Source organism: Arvicola amphibius, chromosome 4 (genome assembly GCF_903992535.2).
Source record: "Arvicola amphibius chromosome 4, mArvAmp1.2, whole genome shotgun sequence".
NCBI classification, from domain to species: domain Eukaryota; kingdom Metazoa; phylum Chordata; class Mammalia; order Rodentia; family Cricetidae; genus Arvicola; species Arvicola amphibius.
The window spans coordinates 14,044,940-14,068,417 of NC_052050.1; the positions used below are offsets into that span (position 1 = coordinate 14,044,940).

At 43.2% G+C, this 23,478-nt stretch overlaps 1 protein-coding gene across 1 annotated transcript; it reads right to left on the reverse strand.

The window, feature by feature from the left end:
• Positions 1–235: 235 nt before the first annotated feature.
• Psmd12 (proteasome 26S subunit, non-ATPase 12) lies at positions 236–20,789 on the reverse strand. Its single transcript, XM_038328445.2, has 11 exons — positions 20,584–20,789; positions 13,346–13,405; positions 13,131–13,259; positions 12,056–12,163; positions 10,104–10,208; positions 6,904–7,053; positions 6,682–6,816; positions 5,820–5,932; positions 4,025–4,199; positions 2,221–2,298; positions 236–766 (listed from the first exon to the last, which is right to left on the reverse strand). Exons 1-11 carry the CDS (start codon positions 20,689–20,691, stop codon positions 557–559), a joined length of 1,371 nt encoding a protein of 456 aa, XP_038184373.1. The 5' UTR covers positions 20,692–20,789; the 3' UTR covers positions 236–556.
• Positions 20,790–23,478: the final 2,689 nt, after the last annotated feature.

Genomic DNA, 23,478 nt, shown 5'->3' on the forward strand with positions numbered 1-23,478 from the left:
ATCCTCCACCACAGAGTGAAGTCTGAGGGACAGAACTCTTATTTATATTCTGTGAAAGGATTCCAAATGCACTTTGGCCACACTTCCTGCCACAGTATCAAAACACAAAGCACATCTCCATGCAGAAGATCCTTCCATGTTCTATGTTGGTTTTTATTCTAGTAAGTCATCAACAGCTATGACACAATTATTTATAAACATTTGATAAATCACCATCCCTCCAAGCAGAGGCAACTTCAGGAGCCAACACACACCCTCTTTTTATTGCCATGTAGTTGTCAGGTGGGTAAAAACAGATGGGAGGAACTTACTCAAGTGAGGCGAGACACAACCTTTCGTCTTCGGACACTGGAAATGTGGAACATTTTTCTACCAATTGCAAAGCAGAGTTAACACGAGACCAGGGAGAGGAAAAGGTAGAGGGGGCTCAAACACATTCACTATCTTAAAATTTTAGAAAAAAAGCGAAGAGTAAGAAAAAACCAGCATATACACCATGAAAACAGTCTTTCTTTTTAATGAGCTCCAACTGTGTCTTTTCTAAAAGCACCCGGCCTCACTGTAGGTTGTGTATCATCTCCTCCTTGGCTATGAGGTGTGTCGTTTTGTTAACCAGAGACATCAGCGAGTTCAGTTTCTGAGACCAGTCATTTAATAAATTATTTGGATCCTTGGGTCTCTGGAAGTTGATGACTCCAGCCAACCTGTCTACTTTAGCAAAGATGGTCTTGTTAACGACTAGATTCGAGAGGAATGCCTCTGACTCCTGTGAGAGACAAACAAACTGGATCAAAATGGATAATAGAGAGACATCTGAAAATTCTTCACCATGAATACACAGGCTAAGGTCACTGACAATCCATTACCAACTGCTGACTGTAATGACGTACTTACAACACCTGATCATCTACCACGTGAACCCTTAGATGTGGTGACAGCTCCTAGCACTAGGGAGGTCGAGGCAAGATTAGGAGTTGGAAGGCAGTCTCCAACAATGGAAATGTGATATATTTCTTCTCTCTCTCTCTCTCTCTCTCTCTCTCTCTCTCTCTCTGTCTCTCTGTCTCTCTCTGTCTCCAGAGCCAGGGCTGAGTCTAAATGTGACCCTGCAGATTTAATCCTGGTGGTAATAATAGGGAAAATGGCTGGCACCAACAATGAACTAGCTCCTCCCCTTTATAGTCCTTCCCTCCATTTTTCTCTACAGCGCTGAGTCACACGTAGGGCCCTCTTCCAGGCCAGGCACACATTCCACTGCTGAGCTGGATCCTGACCTTTAGTTACCTCTTCAAGGCATTAAGGTATAGTTGTTTCCAGAATGCTAGGTGAGAACACGCGCGCTTTGCCACTAGGCAACTACAAGGCCACAGACAAATGATGCTACTCTGGCGTCCTCTTCTAAAACAACTGACCAGCCAGCCAAGAGGGAAGCCTTTCAATTCTGACATGTGCTGGCTCTTCTTTTTCAGATGAATTATTACAATAGCCACTTTGCTATGACAGAAATGGCTTCTGAGGCTATTAATCCTACATCTTTTTCGTTTTTGAAAGCAGGGCCCCATGTATGCCAGGCTGGCCTCAAACTAACTATGTAGCAAAGGGAGGCAATAAACTCCAAATTCTCCTGTTCCCCAAGTGCCGGGATTACAGGCATGCCACCTCCTGCATCTTTTAGTGCTGTCAACATACACACAAATGTGACCATAATAAACCCTGGAGCCAATTCAGCGAATTCAGTCAAGTCTCCCTCACAAATGTTGTCCATGCATTCTGTCTTTGTGGCCCTCCTAACATTTTTTTTTTTTTTTTTTGGAGACAGGGTTTTTCTGTGTAGCCCCAGCTGTCCTGAAACTTGTTCTTTAGACCAGGCTGGCCTGGAACTCACAGAGATCCACCTGTTTCTGCCTCCCCAGTGCTGGGATTAAAGGCGTGCACCACCTCTGCCTGGCTCCAACATTAGCAAAAAATAATATTGATGTAATTTTGGCTATATTTTGGTATTTGAGATAGCTGGGACACTTTAAGCTACCTAAATTTAAAATGAAATAGTAAAAGCCAGGGGCACTGGTGCATGTCTGCAGTCCAACACCTGGGAAAATGAGGTAGGAAGGAGAGAGACTATAGGGGAGTTGGAAGCCAATCCGAGGTGAGAATCCATCTAGTCAAGTAGATCGACAATAGTGACTGACACACAACACAGACAACACATCCAGTACTTACATCCACAGAGAGGTCCAGAAGCTGTGCCATCCTTTTCATTGTTATCCGAGTGTAGTACTTGGCCATAATCCTGATGTTCTGTCATAGGACACACACAACAGCCGTCAGTAGGGTTGAAAATCCAGCTGCTTACTGGTAACATGGGACTCAGAGCTTCTGCTTTTCCCATAGCTCCCCCGTTAAAGAAGCTGGTTCTAAATATCCTAAGAAACACTGAACCCTGAGGTAAAGATTGCTTAGTATTTTACCGATTGATCATTCACTTATTGAGACAGTGTCTCATTCATTCATTTATTGAGATAGTACAGCCTTGGCAGTTCTGGAACTCCATGGAGACCAGGATGACCTGTATAATAGAATTCTGCCTCAAAACAAACTTAAATACTTGTATTAATGACACTAATGGTTTAGATGCTATCTATAATCCTAGCACCTGGGAGGTGAAATCATCCAGATCTACTATATAGTAACTTGGAAGGCCAGTCTAGGCTACACCAGACCCTATCTCCAACAACAAGCACAAGGAAATTACATTTCCTAGGGGCTGGAGAGATGGCTCAGCAGTTAAGAGCACTGGCTGCTCTTCCAAAGGTCCCTAGTTCAATTCCCAGCAACCACATGGTGGCTCACAGCCATCTATAGTGAGATCTGGTGCCCTCTTCTGGCCTCCAGGGATACATGGAAGGAATGTTGTATACATAATAAATAAATATTTTTAAAAATTACATTTTCTACTTTCTATGGGAAATGGTGAAGTTAGACAAAATTCTCTTATTATAGACACCAGTGTCCTTTACAAAACACCAGGACTCACAGCGGGGAGAAGTAAATTATGAAGCAGGCATCTCTGCTGTCCATCAACTCTAAAAGCAACATGAGCCTCTGGGAAGCCTGAGGTGCTCTATATTCTCAGCTCTACCTAGTGCCTCTTCCTCCCCCATACTGGAATCACAGGTGTGAGCCACCACGCCTGCCTTTAAAATTTTGGATTTTAAAGCTGGGCAGTGGTGGCACACTCCTTTAATCCCAGCACTCAGGAGGCAGAGGCAGGGGGATCTCTGAACTTGAAGCCAACCTGGTCTACAAACAAAAAGATTTTGGACTCCTGTGGGATTCTCCCAGAATGAAAACTGCTCATAGATAGTTACCTATTCTGTTTCTTCCTCTTTTTGAGAAAAGGTTTCACCGAGTACTCCTATAGTTATATATCAAAGACTGAACTTAAATTCATGGCAGTCCTCCTGCCTCAGCTTCTTGAGTGTTGTAATTACAGGAGTGTGTTACTATACCTGACTAGTTATCTGCTCTGTAAACAAACAAACAAACAAAAAAGGGCGGGGGGAGGGGGAAACAGACAAGCAGGGTAAGATAAACCCTGGCATACTCTGGAAAGACTGAACACCTGAAATTCTACTACAGGGGAAAATAAGTCCTGAAGTAAAGAGCTAAGAACACAGGATCTGATATCCTCTTCTGGCCTCCACAGGAGTTGCATGCATGTGAAACACATAAAAAAATAAAGATTAAAATAAAAAAAAGCTTATAGATGGGCCTGGTGGCTTGAACTTGAAATCCTAGTATGTGGGAGGTGGAGGCAGATCAGTGCCTCCAAGGATCCAAAGGATCAGTGCAAATTCAAGGTCACCCTGGCCTGCTAGTGAATTCTACCTCAGCAGGGCTGACTGAGACCCTGTTTCCAAACCCCTTTCAACAGAAAGGAGTGGTCTATGTTCAAATTCTTCCACCCTTAGTTCTAAGACAACCCAAAAGGTAAACTGAGAGCCAGTTGACTCCTGATTCTTACATGTTCCACGACTCTGTTCTTCAAGTCTTTCCACCTTTTTTCACCTTCTTCTGTAGAGCTGAAAACGTCAGTTGCTGGGGTCTCAGGGGAACCCTTCCGTAGCTCTACCCCATAGTCCTCAACCAGCGTGGACCAGCGCATCAGCTCCATTGTGGTAAAAAGCTTCAGCAGATCCCTGTAAAGTGCAGCACCGCAGTGTTTCAGATCTGCCTAACAGGCTCAGTGGTGTTAATCCCGAGTCGCGAGTCTAAGCAAGTGCTCTCCAACCAGAAACTTCTTTATCACATTTATTACTTGTGTGTGCACGTGTGTGAGGGTGCACGCATCCCATGGTGCACGCGTATGTCAGAAGACAATCTGTGGGAGTTGGTTCTCCTTCCACCATGTGCTTCTGGGAGTGTGCCAAGGCTGCCAGGCTCAGAAGCACCTTTACTAAGGCATCTTGCAGGCCCCAAACCCAAAACTTTCTGAGTGCTGCCATGATGTCACAAGTGAAAAATTTGTGGCCTCACAGATTTGAATGTAGCCTGAAAAGTCTAAAGTGTTAAATTTGTGACCAAGTATAAGAAAGTGAGTCATCTGGGTGGTGGCAGCACACACCTTTAATACCAGCACTCAGGAGGAAGAGATCTCTGAGTTCAAGACCAGTTTGAGTAGAGTTCCAGGACAGCCAGAGCTACACAAAGAAACTCTGTCTTAAAAAACAAAACAAAACAACCCAACAACAATAAAAAAACAGAAACCCCCCACAAATATGAGTTCTCACAGGAAACATTGTGATTCAGAACTAGGAACAATGAGACAGTCACAATTCTATCTTCTGCCAACCTGTGTAAGGTATAGATGAAACATTCATGAACTTCATTCAGGCTTAGGCCCCAATCTAAAATAGCATGTGTGCATGCAAGGATTTCGAAATCTGAAAAACATTTCATGTCAAGCATTTCATGTAAGAATCTCAGCTTGATCAATGACAAATTAAAACTAGCTAAACAAAAAAATCCAAATTTTAAAAAATTTATTTTATGTACATTGGTGTGAAGTTGTCAGATTCCCTGGAACTGGAGTTACAGACAGTTGTGAGCTGCCATGTGGGTGCTGGGAATTGAACCCAGGTCCTCTGGAAGTGCTCTTAACCACTAAGCCATCTCTCCAGTTCCCAAAAATTTAATTCTTGCTACTTTTATTTAGTAAAACATTTGTCAATTATTATGTTATCCCCTATAGCCTGAAGATTACCCCTCTATCAAGTATGTTCTCCTTACTGTACTGTCAGTCTCTGAGACAGCTGTAAGCACACTGGTCAAACAAAGAAGGAAAATAGTTCTTTAAACAAAAGCCCATCTGCCAGATACGGTGGTGCACACCTTCAGTCCCAGAACTCGTGAGGCAGAGTTTGAGGCCGGCCTGGTCTACAGAGTGAGTTCAAGGACAGGTACAAAAAATAAAAATAATTAAAAAAAGCAGTCTATTACTTGAGAAGAAACATGTCTGTTTACATATGATATTCTCCAAATGGACACACTCTTGAAAATCATGATGTCCAGGCCATTACTGCTAAACCCTTGAAAAATGAATATTAACTAAAAGCCGCTAAGCCAGGTTTGATGAAGAACTCCCACTAGCGGAGGAACTGAGTGTCCAGCAGGCCAGACTCTCACTACATTAGTGTTTGCAGTAGCACTAACTCCGCAGTATCACAATGAACTGTTCTCTACTCCAATCTAGCAGCAGCCATGCGCACAGGTGGAGGTGAGCATCTTGAGTGGATTTTTACAGTGACACCTGTACTTACTTGTATTTGGGAATTTCTTCCAGCTTCTTGTCACTACTTATCCGGTGAACCAAATCTGACTGCTCATTGTCAAAAGGAGCCAGGATGACATACAGAACAACGCTTTTCAGAGCCTAAGAGAGTGGTAAGCAACAGTTCATGTGTAACTGGAAACATAATGGGGTTGAGCACAAAGTGAAGACTGAAAGAGTTCTATGTTCTAATTTTTATTTTAAACTCAAATAGTCTTAGAAGGGGTCAGGCATGGTAGGGCATGCTTTTTAATCCTAGTACTCAGGAAGCAGGGGCAGGTGGACCTGTGAGTTTGGTCTACATAGGAAGTTTCAGATCCTGCCTTAAAAAGAAGAAGAAATTAAAAGTCCTACAAGGAAGCTGGGTAGTGTGGCGCACGCCTTTAATCCCAGCACTTGAGAGGCAGGAACAGGTGTATCTTTGTGAGTGTGAGGCCAGCCTGGGCTACAGAGTGAGTTCCAGGACAGGCTCCAAAGCTACCAAGAAACCCTGTCTCGAAATACCTCTCAATAACAATAACAACAACAACAACAACAACAACAACAACATAAAAATAAAGAAAGAAAACCAAGACCTTTCCCAAAGTCATTGTTATTCTTAACCTATTGGACACGTTAAACAGACATTTTATCATCCCATTTAGTCTGACACAACAAACAGAAAGCAGCACCAGAGGGCACATTATTATGGCAGTTATAGTGATGTAAAAACAGGCAAAAATGTAATTTATCCTTCTCTTTTCTTTTTCATGCTAGGAATCAAACCGAGGACCTTGTGCCCGCCAGGGAAGGGTTCAGACTGAGCTGCACCCCAGCTATTCCAGCATCAGCATCCTCACATGCCTCCTTACCTGCTGCCACTTCTCACTCTCTGCCTGAATGCAGGGCGTGTCATAGATGGCTCTGTAGTGTTTACAGATCGACAGATAGGACCCCTCGTGCTGGTCCAGCTGAATCATTAAGTTATAGTACTTCAACTTTAATTTCTGAAAGAAGTTGACAGAATAGGTTAGGCTTTGGGCTTCTAGCAAAACGCTTCGAATGGAAATACACCGTGCAGAGACAATGCTCACCTCTGTATTTTCTTCCTGGAAAAATTTGGTGTTAATTTTTTTGCTAATGATCTGTGTGCGAATGTAATCCTTCACAGCTAGGCAGAGTCTCATCTGCTCCAGAATAAACTCCACTCGCTCCTTCTTCTCCATGGACCCATAGGTTTCCACCTAGCAGAGCAATTCGTCAGGTAAGTTTCAGTTACTTAGTGGATATTAAAATATTTAGACAGGTCAAATATTAACTCTTCATATTTGTACATGTTGGCGATTATACAAAAGCAATTTAGGGAGCTGGAGACATAGCTCAGCAATAAAAAGTGCTTGATATTCTTCCACAGGACCCAAGCTCCGAATCCAGCAGCCACGTCAGGTGCCGCGCAACTACTTCTAACTCCAGGCCAAGGGAATTTGATGTCCTCTTTTAGATTCCAGGAGCACTGTGCATACACACAAAATGGTATTTTCTTTTTTTGGTTTTTCTAGACATGGTTTCCCTGTAGTTTCTAAAGCCTGTCCTGGAACTAGCTCTTGTAGACCAGGCTGGCCTCGAACTCAGAGATCCACCTGCCTCTGCCTCCCGAGTGCTGGGATTAAAGGCATGCGACACCACCGCCCGGCACAAAATGGTATTTTCAAGACAAAGTCTTACTATGTAGCTCTGGCTGTCCTATAACCCATTATGTAGACCAGGCTAGCCTCAAACTCAAGAGATCAACCTGTCTTTGCCTCCCAAATACTGGGATTAAAGATGTGTACTACTATATCAGGCAAAATAAATCTTTAAGACAAGAGAATTCTTGGAGTTTGCCCCTGCTGGTGTAAGATCCCATAAAGGGTTTGCATAACCACTATCGCAATGAAGACTCAAATCCACTCATGTTATCCCTTTATAGTCACAAGGTTTCTTTACTCTAAGCCCTGACAAACAAATAGTCTGTTTTCATCACAAGTCTGTCATGTAAAGAATGCCAAATATAGCTAGCTAGGCAGTGGTGGTGCATGGCTTTAAAAAAATTATTCATGTATTTTTATTTTATGTGCATTGCTGTTTTGTCTGCATGTACATCTGTGTGAGGGTGTCGAATCTCCTGTAGTTGGAGTTACAGACTGCTGTGAGCTGCCATGTGGGTGCTGGGAATTAAATCTGGGTCCTTTGGGAGATCTGCCAGTGCTCTTAATTGCTGAACCACCTTACCAGCCCTAGCAGTGCAAGTCTTTAATCCCAGCACTTGAGAGGCAGATGTTGTAGGGTATTTGACAGCACTGGGAAACTCAAGACAGTGTTAATAAAACCTTGTATCAGGGGGTGGAGCCCAGAGACTAATCAACAAAAATTAGCCACAGAAAGAAGGAGTCAAGGAGATGGATAAAGACACACACAGGAAGTAGTAGGGAGGGACTTGGGAGATTTTCCAGTTTTTTTTTGGTCTGGAACAGGTAGAGAAACTTGATTGCTGGGATTCTGGTTAAAAAAAAAGGGGGGAGCGGAAGGTCATCTGTTCGCTCCTCTACTGCCTTTTTGATCTACCAGGTTTTCATCCCAATATCCGAACAATTTAGATAAAACAGCAGGCAGAGGCAGGCAGATCTTTTTTTTGTGTGTGTGTGTGATTCCAGAAATAGAGTTCCAGGCCAGCCTGGGTCCTAGTTCTAGAAGACAAGGCTACACAAAGAAACCCTGTCTCAGAAAACAAAGCCAACAAAATAGAATGACAAATATGAGAGAGCCAGGTAATCCCAGCACCCGGGAGGTAGACAGTTGGAGGAGCTATTTTTGTTTGTTTGTTTGATTTTTGGAGACAGGGTTTCTGTGTAGCTCTGGAGCCTGTCCTGGAACTAGCTCTCTTTTTTTTTTTTAAAAAAGATTTATTTATTAATTATGTATGCAGTGTTTTGTCTGCATGTATACTGCAGGCCAGATCTCAGTACAGATGGTTGTGAGCCACCATGTGGTTGCTGGGAATTGAACTCGAGATCTCTGGATGAGCAGTCAGTGCTCTTATCCTCTGAGCCATTTCTCCAGCCCCGGAACTAGCTCTTGTAGACCAGGCTGGCCTCGAACTCAAAGAGATCTGCCTGCCTCTGCCTCCTGAATGCTGGGATTAAAGGTGTGCGCCACCACCACCCAGCAATAGGTGGATCTTCGTAGACCTGGACAAGCCTAGTCTACAGTGATAGTCCCAGGGCTACACAGAGACACTGTTTTGAAAAAACAGTAATAATAAAAATTGTGTGAGAAAGTTTCTGGGATGGAGTTTATAAAGCAGTGGTTTTCAACCTTCCTAAAGATGTGACCCTTTAACATAGTTCCTAAAGTTGTGGTGACCCCAACCATAAAATTATTTTTGTTGCTACTTCATAACTGTCATGTTTGCTGCTGTTATGAATCATACTGTAAATTTCTGATATGCAGAATATCTGACACACAAATCTGTGAAAGGACTGCTTAAGCCCTCAAAGGGGTCACGACCCCCAGGTGGAGAACCACTGATATAAAGGCTCTAGGATTTGCAGGAAAAAAAGATCAGAGAACGAAGACAATGCAGGACCCTAGCCCTTTCAGTAAAGTCACGCTTCCCTTCCGTTAGCCCACTGGAGAATGAACTCAACTAGAATGTCAGAATAACCTATTTAACCTAATGGGCAGCCTCTGACAGACCCTAGTAAGTGTGAGTTCACAAAAGCGACTTAGAATTTTTGAGTACATTCATGTAACATTTTCTGGTGTGAGACTCCATGGCTTTTCTCAGAATGCGTGGCTCTCTAAAGAGGACAGTATATATATCCACTCTATCAGTTTGTGCCTTTAGAGAGCCCCGGAGAACACAACATCAAATTAGGGTTCAGTATGCCAGGGAAACACTTATCACTGAGCTCTTGAGACTTCCAGATCTGTCAATTTTCCTTTGTCAAACCATTTTGGTCTAGAAATTTACCTGTAATCAACCATCCACTAAGTATAAAACCAAAAATTTTAATAGCAGATTCCTAAGGCATCTAAGTAAGCAGTGCATTTACTTAAATTCTAAACAGAACTCAGTCAACAGAAACTAAGGTCAATTGTTGATGCTAACTTTTCTTCAAATTGTGTTTAGCAGGTTAGCTTGTAAAATTTAATTTCAGGAACACACTGTGCTGTGTGCATGCTTACTCTTGGTGACTCAGCAAAAAGAAGCAATGATGCATTAGAATCAGCCACGCTCCTGAAAGCCCCTTACCTGTAACTCTTGAAGGATAGAAGCAGCCTCTTTCACTTCGCCATTTTGTTCTTTTATAGTTGCTAAGGTTTTAGTCAGTCGCGCACGCTCAATTTCAACATAAATCTACAAATGGAAAATGATAGTCTCAAACTCTTCCAGAAACATGTTCACATTTAAAAGGCAGAACTGCACTATCAGGACTACTAGCTGCATCCTGCTGCACACTTCATTATTCACACACACTTTGAGAATCTCTCATCACACACAGAGCAGGATGCAGCAAATACCTTTATAAAACATTTTCCAAGGTTGGAGAGATGGCTCATGGGCTCAGAACCTAATGCTATACTGAAGGACTGCAGTTTAGCGTAGAGCACCTACATCAGGTGGCTCACAAAAGCCTATAACCTCAGCTTCAAGGGATCCAAAACTCATTTCTGACCCCTGTGGGCATTTTTCTATATACCCCAACATATATAAAGTAAAATAACTTTTAAAAAAATCTGTATTTTTCAATTTTTGGTGTGGGAAGTCCTTCTGTATGTGTTGCTTTTTTTTTTTTTTGGTTTTTCGAGACAGAGTTTCTCTGTAGCTTTAGAACCTGTCCTGGAGCTAGCTCTTGTAGACCAGACCAGGCAGGTCTCGAACTCACAGAGATCCGCCTGCCTCTGCCTCCCGAGTACTGGGATTAAAGGCGTGCGCCACCACCCGGCTGTATGTGTTGCTTTTATTGGTTAGTAAATAAAACTGTTTCAGCCAGTGGCTTAGCAGACTAGAGTAGGGTGGGAATTCAAAGCAGAGATGGAGAAGAAAGAAGGTGGAGTCAGGGAGAAGCCATGTAGCCCACAGGAGATAGATGCACTGGAACCTTGCTGGTAAACCACAGCCTTGTGGCGATACACAGATTAATAGAAATAGGTTAGTTTAGGATATAAGAGCTAGCTAGCAATACACTTAAGCTATTGGCCAAACAGTATCGCACATAATATGGTTCTGAGTGATTATTTTAGGTCTGGGCAGCCAGGAACAAACGAGCAGCCTCCACCAACAAATTTTGCTTTGGGAAACTAAATATAAAATTATTGTTTAACAAGTAATAGGATCACAAGCTGTATTAATGACACAAAAACCAGAAACTGGCTTTAAAAGATTTGCAAGAGCTGGACAGTGTTGGCACACACCTTTAATCTCAGCACTTGGGAAGTAGAGGCAGGTGATCTCTATAAGTTCTATGTCAGCCTAGTCTATTACAGAGGAAGTTCCAGTATAACCAGGGCAGCATAGGGAAATCTTGTCTTGTAAGGTCAACATCAGAATTCTATCAAGGCTCTAAAATAGATTCATCCTTTGTTTTGGATGTTGTGGACTGAACTAAAGTTCTCATCTACACAAAGTGTGTGCACTCCTCCCTCCCCAGAAAAAAAAAAAAAAACCCAAAACAAACCAACTAATTCTAGCTGGTCATGGCATCACACCCTTTTAATCTCAGCACAGTGGGGAGCAGAGGCAGGTGGACCTCTTCTCTGAGTTCAAGACAAGTCAAGGCTGTAGTGAGATTCTGTCTCAAACAAAACAAATAAAACCTACCAATCCCTAGAAATTATGTGAGACAATAGCACTACATAAATGTATTTCATTTATAAAAAGTTACTAAAAGTGGGCATACAAAGTTAACAGTGGTTGAAGTGATAGCATTTTGTTTATTCCTTATAAAATATAAAACATGGCCTGGCATGGTGGCACACATCTTCAATTCTAGAACTTGGTAGGCAGAGGTAGGAAGATATCTAGGAGTTTGAGGTTAGCCTTGTCTACACAGAGAGTCTGAGGTTAGCCAGCACTACAGAGAAGATTTGGTCATAAAACAAAAGGAAAACCAACAAAATCACCATACAAATATCCTTACATGCAATATAGAAACACACCATCCTTACTACCAGCAGGAAGAAGTCACCCAGCACAAAACTTACCTTTCCTTCCGTAACCATCCGTAGAGTATCAATCAGTCGCAGCTTGACAGGTAGGTCTGTGATCTCCTCCACGTAAGTACAGCACTGTTGAACCATTTTTGCAACAGCCTAATAAAATACAATAAACCACTCATAATTGAAATTTATTCTTCAAACAGATTTTCTTTTGTTTTGTTTTGAGAAAGGGTCTCCCTATGGAGTTCTGGCTGGTCTGACACTCTCTTTGTAGACCAGACTAGCCTTAAACTACCAGAGAGATCCATCTGCCTCTACATCTCTCCTAGTGCTGAAACACCATGTCCATCTTGGGGAGAAATGTTCCATAGCTAGATCCCAGTAGAATTTCAAACCACCTCTAGAATATATTTGAAAATTGTAGGTTAAATGAAATTTCAATAAATTCAGAGATTAGTTTCCTCAAAAATCTGTAAATGCAAATATACTATTTGGAAACTCTTTAAAAAAATATTTATTTATTTATTTATTTATTTGTTTATTATGTATGCAATATTCTGTCTGTGTGTATGCCCGCAGGCCAGAAGAGGGCACCAGACCCCATTACAGATGGTTGTGAGTCACCATGTGGTTGCTGGGAACTGAACTCAGACCTTTGGAAGAGCAGTCAATGCCCTTAACCTCTGAGCCATCTCTCCAGCCCTATTTGGAAACGTTTATATTTATTATGTGTGTGTGTGAGCTTCTGTGCCACGGCCCATATGTGGAGGCTGGGAGACAGCTTGCAGGAGTCAGGCCCTCCTTCTACCACGTGGGTCTTGGGGTCTGGCAGCAGGAGCCTTTACCCACTGAGCCATTTCTCTAGCCCCAGTCTTCTGTGTTTTTTTTAAAATATTTATTTATTTATTTATTTATTTATTAATTATGTATACAATATTCTGTCTGTGTGTATGCCTGCAGGCCAGAAGAGGGCACCATACCCCATTACAGACGGTTGTGAGCCACCATGTGGTTGCTGGGAATTGAACTCAGGACCTTTGGAAGAGCAGACAATGCTCTTAACCTCTGAGCCATCTCTCCAGGCCCCTCTTCTGTGGTTTTAAAGCAATCAGGGACTCACTTGTTTTAACTGACTCCGCCGTTTTGACAAAAGCATAATATTTTCATTAAGTAAGTCCCATTCTTTAGCCTCATAACACATTTTCACTACAGCAACCAAGATGCGGGATGTGGACACCATATCAGAGGCCTGCAAGAAAGAAAAGATATCCTAAGTAAATGGGGCAGCATCAAAAAAATCACTGATAACTATGTTCTGCTTTACTATCTACTCACAGTTCGGGTCTGCTTTTCCAGAGAGAGAAGGGTTTCAATGACTTCTTGAAGCCGTCCTTCCTGAAACAAGAGAAAGCAATGAACAATGAAAACATCACCAGTACAGACCCAGCACCTGACCAGAGCTTTTGAGAAAGTTAAATCAATGTCCGTTCTGAAGGAGAAATGTCATCCATTACTGCTTGTTTTGTTTTTATCCATTTGAGAAAGGCTTGCTTCTTCAGGGGAGTTAGGGATTCCCAGTCAGGACCCACGAGCTGCTTCCCTTCTTCCCTCTGTGTGAGTGCAAGTTTATCTAGGAAAGTGTTCTACCACTGAGCTATATTCCCAGCACAATACACAAGTTTTTCTTTTGTTCCCCTTTTATCCCTCTCTTGTTTCCCATTTATTCATTTATGGTTTTCCAAGACAAGGTTTCTCTGCGTAGCCTCAGATGTCTTGGAACTTGCTCTAGACCAGGTTGATCTTGAACTCACAGAAACTGCCTGCCTCTGTCTCCTGAGTGCTGGGATTAAATAGGTATGTGTCACCATCACCTGGATACTTAATTTTAGTGGCAGGGTCTCATGTAGTCTGGGCTGGGACTCAAATTCATTATGCAACCAAGGAAGACCTTGACTTTCTACTCCCTTGCTTCCACAGTTACAGGCACACATAAACACATCTGGTTTATATAATACTAGGGGCAGAACCAAGTACCCCCAGAATGTGAGGCAAGCATTCTATCAACTGAGCTACCACCCCAGACTCACAAACTTCTTTAAGATATAAAGAAGCCCAAGAAAAACTGAACCTGTAACTACAATGCTGTCTCATCTGAGAAAAACACCGAGTCTTTGTTTTGCATTTTAATTTGTCAACTCACAGTGGTGCTACCTGTTTATCTTGTTCTGTACAGAACTCTTAGCTGGTAGGACACTGAACAGTTTAAATAGAAGAATAAATGTTTTGAAGAAAACACTCACAAACCAGCCTGAAAGTCATGCTCTTAAGGAAAGGCTCAACCAGACTAAATATACCTTGCTGAGAGATGGGAGGAGGGACAGTGAGCTAGACAGGCAAGTGGCAGAATAGAAAGGAAGGCTCAGAGTAGAGAGGATTGCAAGTATGAGGCTAGTCTGGGCAATTTAGCAAGACCTTGTCTCAATGGGAAGAAGGGCCAGGGGTGTGGCTTAGTGACAGAATATTTCTCTGACTGCACAAAGCCATGAGCTTGTGCCCTTAGCACCTCACCCACTGTTTTTTCTAGTGACAGTCATAGACAATTCATAAATGTTGTGCCCACCCCAACACCCACTTAACAGCTTTTATGACCTATGAATTTAAGTCATAAATGTTTGGATTTTCTCATATTTTCCAAGATAACCTGTAAAACACATACACAGAGAACACACACACACACACACACACATATATATAAAACACACACAGATCACACATACACACTTTGCTGGGAGTCTAGGGGATGGGCTAGGAATTGACGACATTCAATTAAATAGTATACATTGAGCAAATATTTTATTACTGAACCACAATCCCAGTCTAACCACACAGGACAGATTATGGACTGTACGGACTTAAAAAAAAATCTGGAACATGTAGCTGGGCGGTGGTGGTCCGTGCCTTTAATCCCAGCACTTGGGTGGCAGAGGCAGCAGATCTCTCTGAGTTCGAGGCCAGCCTGGTCTACAGAGTGAGTTCCAGGACAGCAAGGCTATTTATTACACAGAGAAACCCTGCCTCGAAAAACCAAAACTGGAACATGATTATAACATGTTCTAACGACGCTTTCTAAGCAAAAGGAAGATCCAGTTCAGAAAGCCCCATGGGCCCATGTTCTCCAGGGGGAAACAATGGATAAAGCTGGAAGGCTAGTGAGTCACAAAGACAAGAATCAGTGCTAGGAAGTCAGCTGCAAATTTGACTGTCATTGAGGTGGAGGTTTAAGGGACTTGACTGGCCACAGAGGTATCAGCAGAACCAGCGCCTAGGCTTTGCCCATCCCAGTCCCCTACTCCCTCCAAGCACACCTCTTCCCTTGTGCTCTGACGGTTGTGCTTTGCCCAAAGTACTCTATGGGAAAATGGTAGTCTAAGAAAATAAAGTGTAAAGAAAGGTTAAAATGCCAAACATCCTTTATCCACTAAGACAGCCGTCACTGTAGTCACGTGGCATGCGGAGGATACACGGCACTCTAACGCAGAAGCAGGATCAAGGAACTGCAACCGACACGGGAAGGTGTCACACCGCCACAGACCATATACTCCATGACCAACAGCAAAGGCCGTCTTCTTAGAAAGGAGTTCTTGGCTAGTGTTCCCTGAAATCACTTGTCACTCAATACCTCATTTAATACTGACCCCTCCAGCTCTGCTTGGCAATAGCCCTGGACTATATTCTAATGGTTAGTGTCTTTGCAACCTCACTGCAGTCTCAACTCTGGAATTGCTGTTTACCATGGTAGTTCACCGTGAAGCTTCATCAGCCAAACACGCACTATGACTCTTTAAAAAATATTTATTTATTTATATGTATACAATATTCTGTCTGTGTGTAAGTCTGCAGGCCAGAAGAGGGCGCCAGACCCCATTACAGATGGTTGTGAGCCACCATGTGGTTGCTGGGAATTGAACTCAGGACCTTTGGAAGAGCAGGCAATGCTCTTAACCTCTGAGCCATCTCTCCAGCCCCGTACTATGACTTTTATAGATACCATTGTTGCTTTTTGAGACAGTCTTAACTGTGCAGACCAAGCTACCCTCAAACCTGCACTGATCCTCCTGTTCTGGTTTCCAACATGCCAAGCTTACAGGTGAGAGCTGTCATGCTTAGTTTCTTGGGTGCTGTTCTATTACTGTGAGACACCAAGACCAGGGAAACACTTATGAGAGAAAGTATTTAATTGCGGCTTGCTTACAGTTTCAGAGGCTAATTAGTTCATTATCATCATGGTAGGAGCATGCTGACATGCAAGCAGGTGCTGGTGCAGCAGCTGAGAGCAACATCCTGGTCTACAGAAAGTGAGAGAGACTTGGAATTGGCTTTCTGAAACCTCAAAGCTCACCCCAGGCAACACACTTTTACCAACAAGGCCACACCTCCTAATCCTTCTAATTCTTTCAAATAGTTCCACTCCCTGGTGACTAAACATTCCAATATGAGTCTCTGGGGGCCATTCTTATTCAAACTGCCACATTTAGCTTGAAGATAACTTTTTATTCCTTAAATAATAGTGATTAGTGTTCATTTCCTACCTATCAAGTGGTCTCTGAGTTCCCCTAGGCCTGGACCCTTGTTTTATTGTTGCTTCCCTCATATCACCTTGTACATGACATAGGCTAAAACTATTCAGAAGGTCTTAATGGCTTACATTTTTTTTTTTTTTTTTTTTTTTGGTTTTTCGAGACAGGGCTTCTTCTGTAGCTTTTGTAGACTGTCCCGGAACTAGCTCTTGTAGCCCAGGTTGGCCTCGAACTCACAGAGATCCGCCTGCCTCTGCCTCCCGAGTGCTGGGATTAAAGGCATGCGCCACCGCCGCGGCGTATGGCTTACAATTCTTGACTGTCACAATAAGAAGTACAGCTCCTGAAATGCCCCCTCTTCCAGGCAGCCTCTCAACTCAAAGGGAGTAAGATGGTAAAGCCATCCTACACCAAGTGTCAGAACATGTGACTTGTGTGACTAATTTTCCTCACTTTCCTTGTACATGAGGTAATGTCTACAGGTTTGTTTAATGTCACTAAGTGCTGGGCATCTGTAGGTTCTGTAAGTTTGCCTCCATTAACCTGAGAGATCCAATCTGTTAATGGTTTGCTAAACAACCTAAACAAGGAATAGAAAGTTACCACAAATTGTTGACTTTTAAAGCCTTTCAGGATCTATTTTTCAAAGGACTCTTCTGTTTAAACTGTTAACAACCATTAAACTGTTCTACACCTCATGTACTTTTTATTGCTAATATTCACTTAGGAAGAAGCTGCAGGTGACTGAAAAAAAAAGGAAAGGAAAAAGTCTGGAGGGGTAGGAGAAACAAAGACTATAGAATACAATGTAAGACTGTAAACAGCCTCTAAATAACCCACAGTCCAGAAAGTCCTCTGCACTATCAATTGCTGAACCACTAGTATCTGCAGCTCCGAGGCCTTCAGACTGAGTTAACACAAGGGGAAGAGTAGACCAAAGCCAGGAGGCTTTTATCATCTACCTCTTTTTTTATTCTAACTCTGGGCCCTCAGGTGCCATTACCGAAGTGTCAGAAGGGAATGGATTAGTGTAGGCTGTGGAGCCAGACTGCTGGTTCTACATTTTAGTCATAGCACGGTATAAACAAAACAAAACACTCCACAACTCAGGCCCTCACCTTCTTTTAGGGTTCGTGCATGATTAAATCACTAGCTATAAAGACAAGCCACAACAGTGTGAGCATCTTGATCGTCACAGCCGACATCTTTCTAGTCCGACAGAGCAGTATCACAGGCACAGCTGCTGTCTGCTGGGTGTCTTAGGATGTAGATGCAGAATTGTTCTAGGTCGCCTGCAGGAGATCCAAAATGGAATGACCAGGACTGGCAATTTTACCACTCAGGCTTTGACTTCAGTCTGCCCTCTTGTTTTTCGAGACAGGGTTTCTCTGTGTAATAGCTCTGGTTGTCCTATAACTCACTCTGTAGACCAGGTTGACCTCTAATGCATAGAGATCGCCTGCCTCTGCCTCACAAGTGCTGGAATTAAAGGCGTGTGTGCCACCACCTGGTCAGTCTTTTTTTAACGTGCAATGGTGTGAAGGTGTCAGATCACCCCGGAACTGGATTTACAGACACTTATGAGCTGCCATGTGGGCACTGGGAATTGAACCCGGGTTCTCTGGAAGAGCAGTCAGTGCTCTTAACCGCCGAGCCATCTCTCCAGCCCCCAGTCTGTCTTTTAAAGGCTTCTGCCAAATGTGGTTTTCACATCTGATATATTTATATTATTCTTCCTAATAAGATTTAAATTCTTAAAACTGAAACAAACAATGTCTGAAGGAAATTAAGCTCAGAACTAATGACCCCTTATCAGGAAATGAGATACAGCAAAAACTGGTAACTATTCTTGTTGCCAGACGACCTGAACTTGATCAGCCTTGATAAACCACAAATGAAAAGAACATTTCTTCATAGTTACTGAGCTAAAAATAAAACAACATATGCTAAAATGTTCCATACATTCCAAAGTAGAACTGTAACATTAGAGGCTCAGTGGCAAGAGTACCTGCCTAACACACAGGTCCCAGGGTTTAATCCACAGCCCTGGAAAGGGGCAGAGAGGAAAACAAAACAAAACAAAACACAGACTAAAAACCTTAAAAGAGAGTGGTGGCACATGCCTTTAATCCTAGCACTTGGGAGGCAGAGGCAAGCGACTCTGAGTTCTAGGCCACCCTGGTCTACAAAGGGAATTTCAGGACAGACAGGGCTACACAAAGAAAGCCTGTCTTAAAAAGCAAAACAACAAAAACATTAAACACTGATATAGCTCAGTGACAGAGTGCTCGCCTAGCATGCCCTGGGTTCAATCTCTAGCGCCCCCCCAACCAACACAACTCGCATGCATACCTTGTTTTGCTTGACAAACACACACAGTCTTTAGAAGTTAAACACTACACAAACCCCCAGAATTCCAATGGTTTACATTTTAGTTACTTTAAGAGGCCCAAAGAGTCTTTGTTTGACCACATCCAGAACTCATCAGCCGCCCAGGAAGGCACCTGGCACGGTGCCATACAGAATAGGAATGACCTTTTTTCAGGCAACACTCTCTACATTCTTCTTCCTGCCTGAGCCTTCCCAGTACTGGGATTCCATGTGTGAGCTACTCCCGCTGGTGTCATCGTCCTTTCTAGAGTGAAGGTGCCTCTCCAGCTAGGAACACCACTGTTCTATCGCCTTCAAAGTGGACACTCAGGAAAGGACTCTGGCCAGCAGGTGTGTTTTAATTCTTCAGCTCATCGGTTCAAGTAGCATTTTGAGACAGATTAGCGTTCAGTTCCTCAGCATTAAAGGATTTCACATAAAAATCCCTATTCCTGGGGCTGGAAAGATGGTTCAGCAGTTCTCTTCAGGAAGACCTGGGCTTGAGTCCCAGCATGCACATGGGGTTTCATAACAGGTGTACAAACACACACACGCAGGCAAAACACCCATACACATAAAACTTTTTTTTTTTTTAAAAAAAAGGTAAAATTCCCATCGAAAACGACATTGTCAATCGGCTTTGTGAAGATACTGCATTATGTACTTCTGTATTAAGCTCTTCAGGACCAAATAAACAACCCTTACATGGAGTAAATTCCTGGTGACTTTAACACTGAACTGTAGTAGGAATTTAAGGAGCTCTAATCCTTAGTAATAACCAACAACGTATCTAATGAGCAAATCTAGTTTTGAATCCCTAATTCTGGCTACTACTAACTATAACCTCGGGCAAAATAATTTCAGTCCTGGCTTCCTTATGTACAAGATGAGATCGAGAAAGTTTGCCTGACACAAAGCATAGTGTGTGGAAACGTTTGGGTCAAGGTATGTTCTCATTCCACGAGAGGTGGCTCAACGGCAGAGCACTTACCTAGAGTGCATGACTCCGAGGTTCGATCCCTAGCACAAAACACGTTCATTTTCTGCCCTGTCAGGCTCTTTTAATACCCGCTTGTCTTTCCTATACTGTCCTGAAACGACTCTTCGCTTCCATTTTATTTAATCTTACTCAAACCCAATGTGCTCCAGTGACTCTCGCTTGGATGGCTCACCACCATGCTTGGGGTCTGGGTCCATTACATTTGTACTACGACTTTCCTGGTTCTCCTGGCCAAAGACCAGGCACACTGCCATGATTTATAAACGACGTAAGGACGTAAGTTGACTGGGCCACAATAACATCACAACCAAACTCTCTGATACAGCCTGAACCTGAGAACCGACTCAATCAAACGTTACTTAGTGTCCCAAGAAACGGCAGGCACTAAAACTGGACGTCAAGTTCGATAGGAAAGAGGGGACGAGCTCTCTCGGGCTTGGGGACATTCGAGTTGCGGGGACTCCCGAGCGAACAGACCCGGGGTCTCCCACTTAAGCAGGTCCAGCCCGGGCTAGGAAGGCACCAGGGATGCGCGCTCCAGCCCGCGGGCCCCCTGAGGCCTAGGCAGGCTCCACGCCGTGACTCAGCCCCTGGCGCCCGCCAACAGCCGGCCGGCCTCCCCTCACCTTGGCCAGCTTCTCGCACTCGGGCAGGCGCTGATCCACCGTGGCGCTGTAGTCCACCTCCATCTTCACGATGCGCCCATCGGCCCGCTCCGAGCCGCCGTCCGCCATGGTCTCTGCCTAAATGTTCCCTGCTGTACCCCAGCTTCGGCCACCACTCGTCACTCACACCGGAAGCCGCCCGCACTTCCACTCAGGCAGTGCGTCGGAAGCCCGCGGGAAGGACCCCGTGAGGCCCTCTGAGCTGCTCACCAGTAAGGCACTGCTGCGGACAGCCCTGAAGGCGGGGCGTGTGGCGCGGGGGCTGGCCCAGGAGTGGGCGGGGCTGCTCTGGGGGCGGGACTAGTGGCTCCACGCTCCTGACCAAAGCTGTAGGATGTCTACCAACTGAGGGAAGGCAATGGGACTCAGCAGGACATCTATAATATCCACGTCCTCTGCTTCGAAATACGTTTAACCAGAACCGTCGGTGAGCCACTTAACTTTTCTTGACATTCAGTGTTTTCATCTATAAGTGAGGAGGCTAAAACCGACCCTGGAAACAAAAATTCTAAGGTTTTCTCTGCTTCAGAATCTTGCATTGATCTGTAGGATTTCTAATTGCTCCTAAGAGGAAGGGCGGCAGGCAGCTCAGTACTATAACAAGCAGTGTGTTTTCGTTTTCACTCAGTTCACCGTTCCAATAACAAGAATCCCTAAGACAACCCAGATCACATTTCTAAGGAAATTGCAGTTCTTTATTATTATTATTATTATTATTTATTATTATTGTTATTATTAGCTAATATTATTTTTTCAAGACAGGGTTTCTCTGTGTATCCCTGGCTGTCCAGGAACTCACTCAGTAGACCAGGCTGGCCTCTAAGTGAGATTCGTGTGCCTCTACCTCCTCGGTGCTGGATTAATGACATGTGCCACCACTGCATGGCATTATTGTCATTATCTTTACATTTATTTAGTTATATGTCTGTGAACACATGTATGGAGGACAGAGGACAGTTTCTAGGAGTCAGTCTTTTCTTGCCTTCCACTATGTGTGACCTGGAGTTTGAACTCGGGACTTGAGGCTTGGCAGCAGGTGCCTTTACCAGCTGAACTATCACTTTGGCCTGAAAACTGTAGTTTTTAAGGTCTGTACAACTTTATCATCTACGCCTTCTGAATCCCTATGAAATAGCTTAGGATTCTTCAAAACAACCACCCACCACCACAGCAACAAAACCTTCAGGTGGGGCGGTGGTGGCATGGGCCTTTAATCCCAGTAGGCAGAGGCAGGGCAGATCTCTGAGTTTGAGGCCAGCCTGATCTATGTAGTAAGTTACAGGTCAGCCAGAGTTAAATACTGAGACCCTGTCTAAAAACTACAAAACAAAACAACATATGACTATATGATCACACCACCTATAACCTCATTTCCCTCTCTATATATTATATAATATATTTATTTATTTATATGAGGTGTTGTTGGTATTTTGTTATTTTAAATTTTGTTTTTTCTTTAAACTCACTACTGGTCATGTTATATTTATGGATTGAGAATATTTTCCAAGATTTTTATTGAAGCACAGTAAGGAAAAGTATGTTATATATGTACATTGACATAAATTCAATTGAGAACCATTAATATAACAAACACTGGCTATGCATGGTCGCACATATATCCTACATATACACATACATATGCATAAAGAGAGAGAAAATTATTTGAAAATATACAGCCTAATGTTGGAGATATAGCTCAGTAATAAAACACTTACCTAGCATATATGAGACCCTGGGTTTGATATGTTATATATAATATGTATTTGATATATGTATATATACATACACACATACACGTGGGCTGAAACATGTCCACAGTAGAGAACAAAGAAGCCTGGGGATGTAGCTCATTGGTAGAATGTCTAACTCTAGTGAGATGGGAAGGCAGTGGAGTCTGAGACAAAGTAGCAGTATGAGCTAACATATATTAAAGAATCACTTGCAGGGGCACACACATTCACACACAATGAATCAGCTGGAAGCTGGGGTGTGGCTCAGTGGTAGAATGATTTTAGTATTCATGGATTCCATTCCAGTACTGTGATCATACACACACACACACACACACACACACAAAACAAAAACCAACAAGCAAAATCTCAGTCTGGATTCTGTATGCTCACTAAGTTTGGGCAGAAGTTGGGAGTCTAGTTGGGAAATTTTTGCAATAACCCTAAAGGTTATTGTGATAGTGATTGGGGGGCAACATTCGAGGTGCCGAGAAGTGACTGGATTCTGGATATAGTCTAAAGACGGAGCCGAGTTTGCTGAGAGGAGTTAAACATGTCAGCAAGCTTTTTGGTCAGCATGTCTGATTGGGTGGAAGCACCATTTCTCAGGAAGCAGTAGATTAGGGAGGACAGGAAGAGGAATATCATCAGTTTTGGCTGCCCCTGGGGTGTCTGTTGGCTGGCCAAGTGGTAGTGTTAAGAAGGTGAGCATGAGAGCTGATTTTGGGAGCACGGCTTTTGAACGCAGCACTCGGGAGGGGAGGTAGGGGCAGGCAGATCTCTGAGTTCGAGGCCAAGCCTGGTCTACAGAGTGAGTTCCAGGACAGCCAGGGATACAACAGAGAAACCATGTCTTGAAAACCTAAATAAATAAATAAATTTAAAAGATAAATAAATTAATAAATAATAAAAGAGTGAAGAGTGTTACATATGTGGTTCAGGTTGAGGCTAGAAATTTGAAGTTGGGAGTTATACTGGATTACAGGCACCGAAAGCCTTAAAGAAATGTTCCTCTGTGTGGAATACTTCTTTTTGTAAATTGCCTATTTTTAGGACAATTAGAGGAATTTCTGGTTTTTTTAAAAGATTGTTATGTGTATATGTATGTAGTTGAATTTGTGTATCT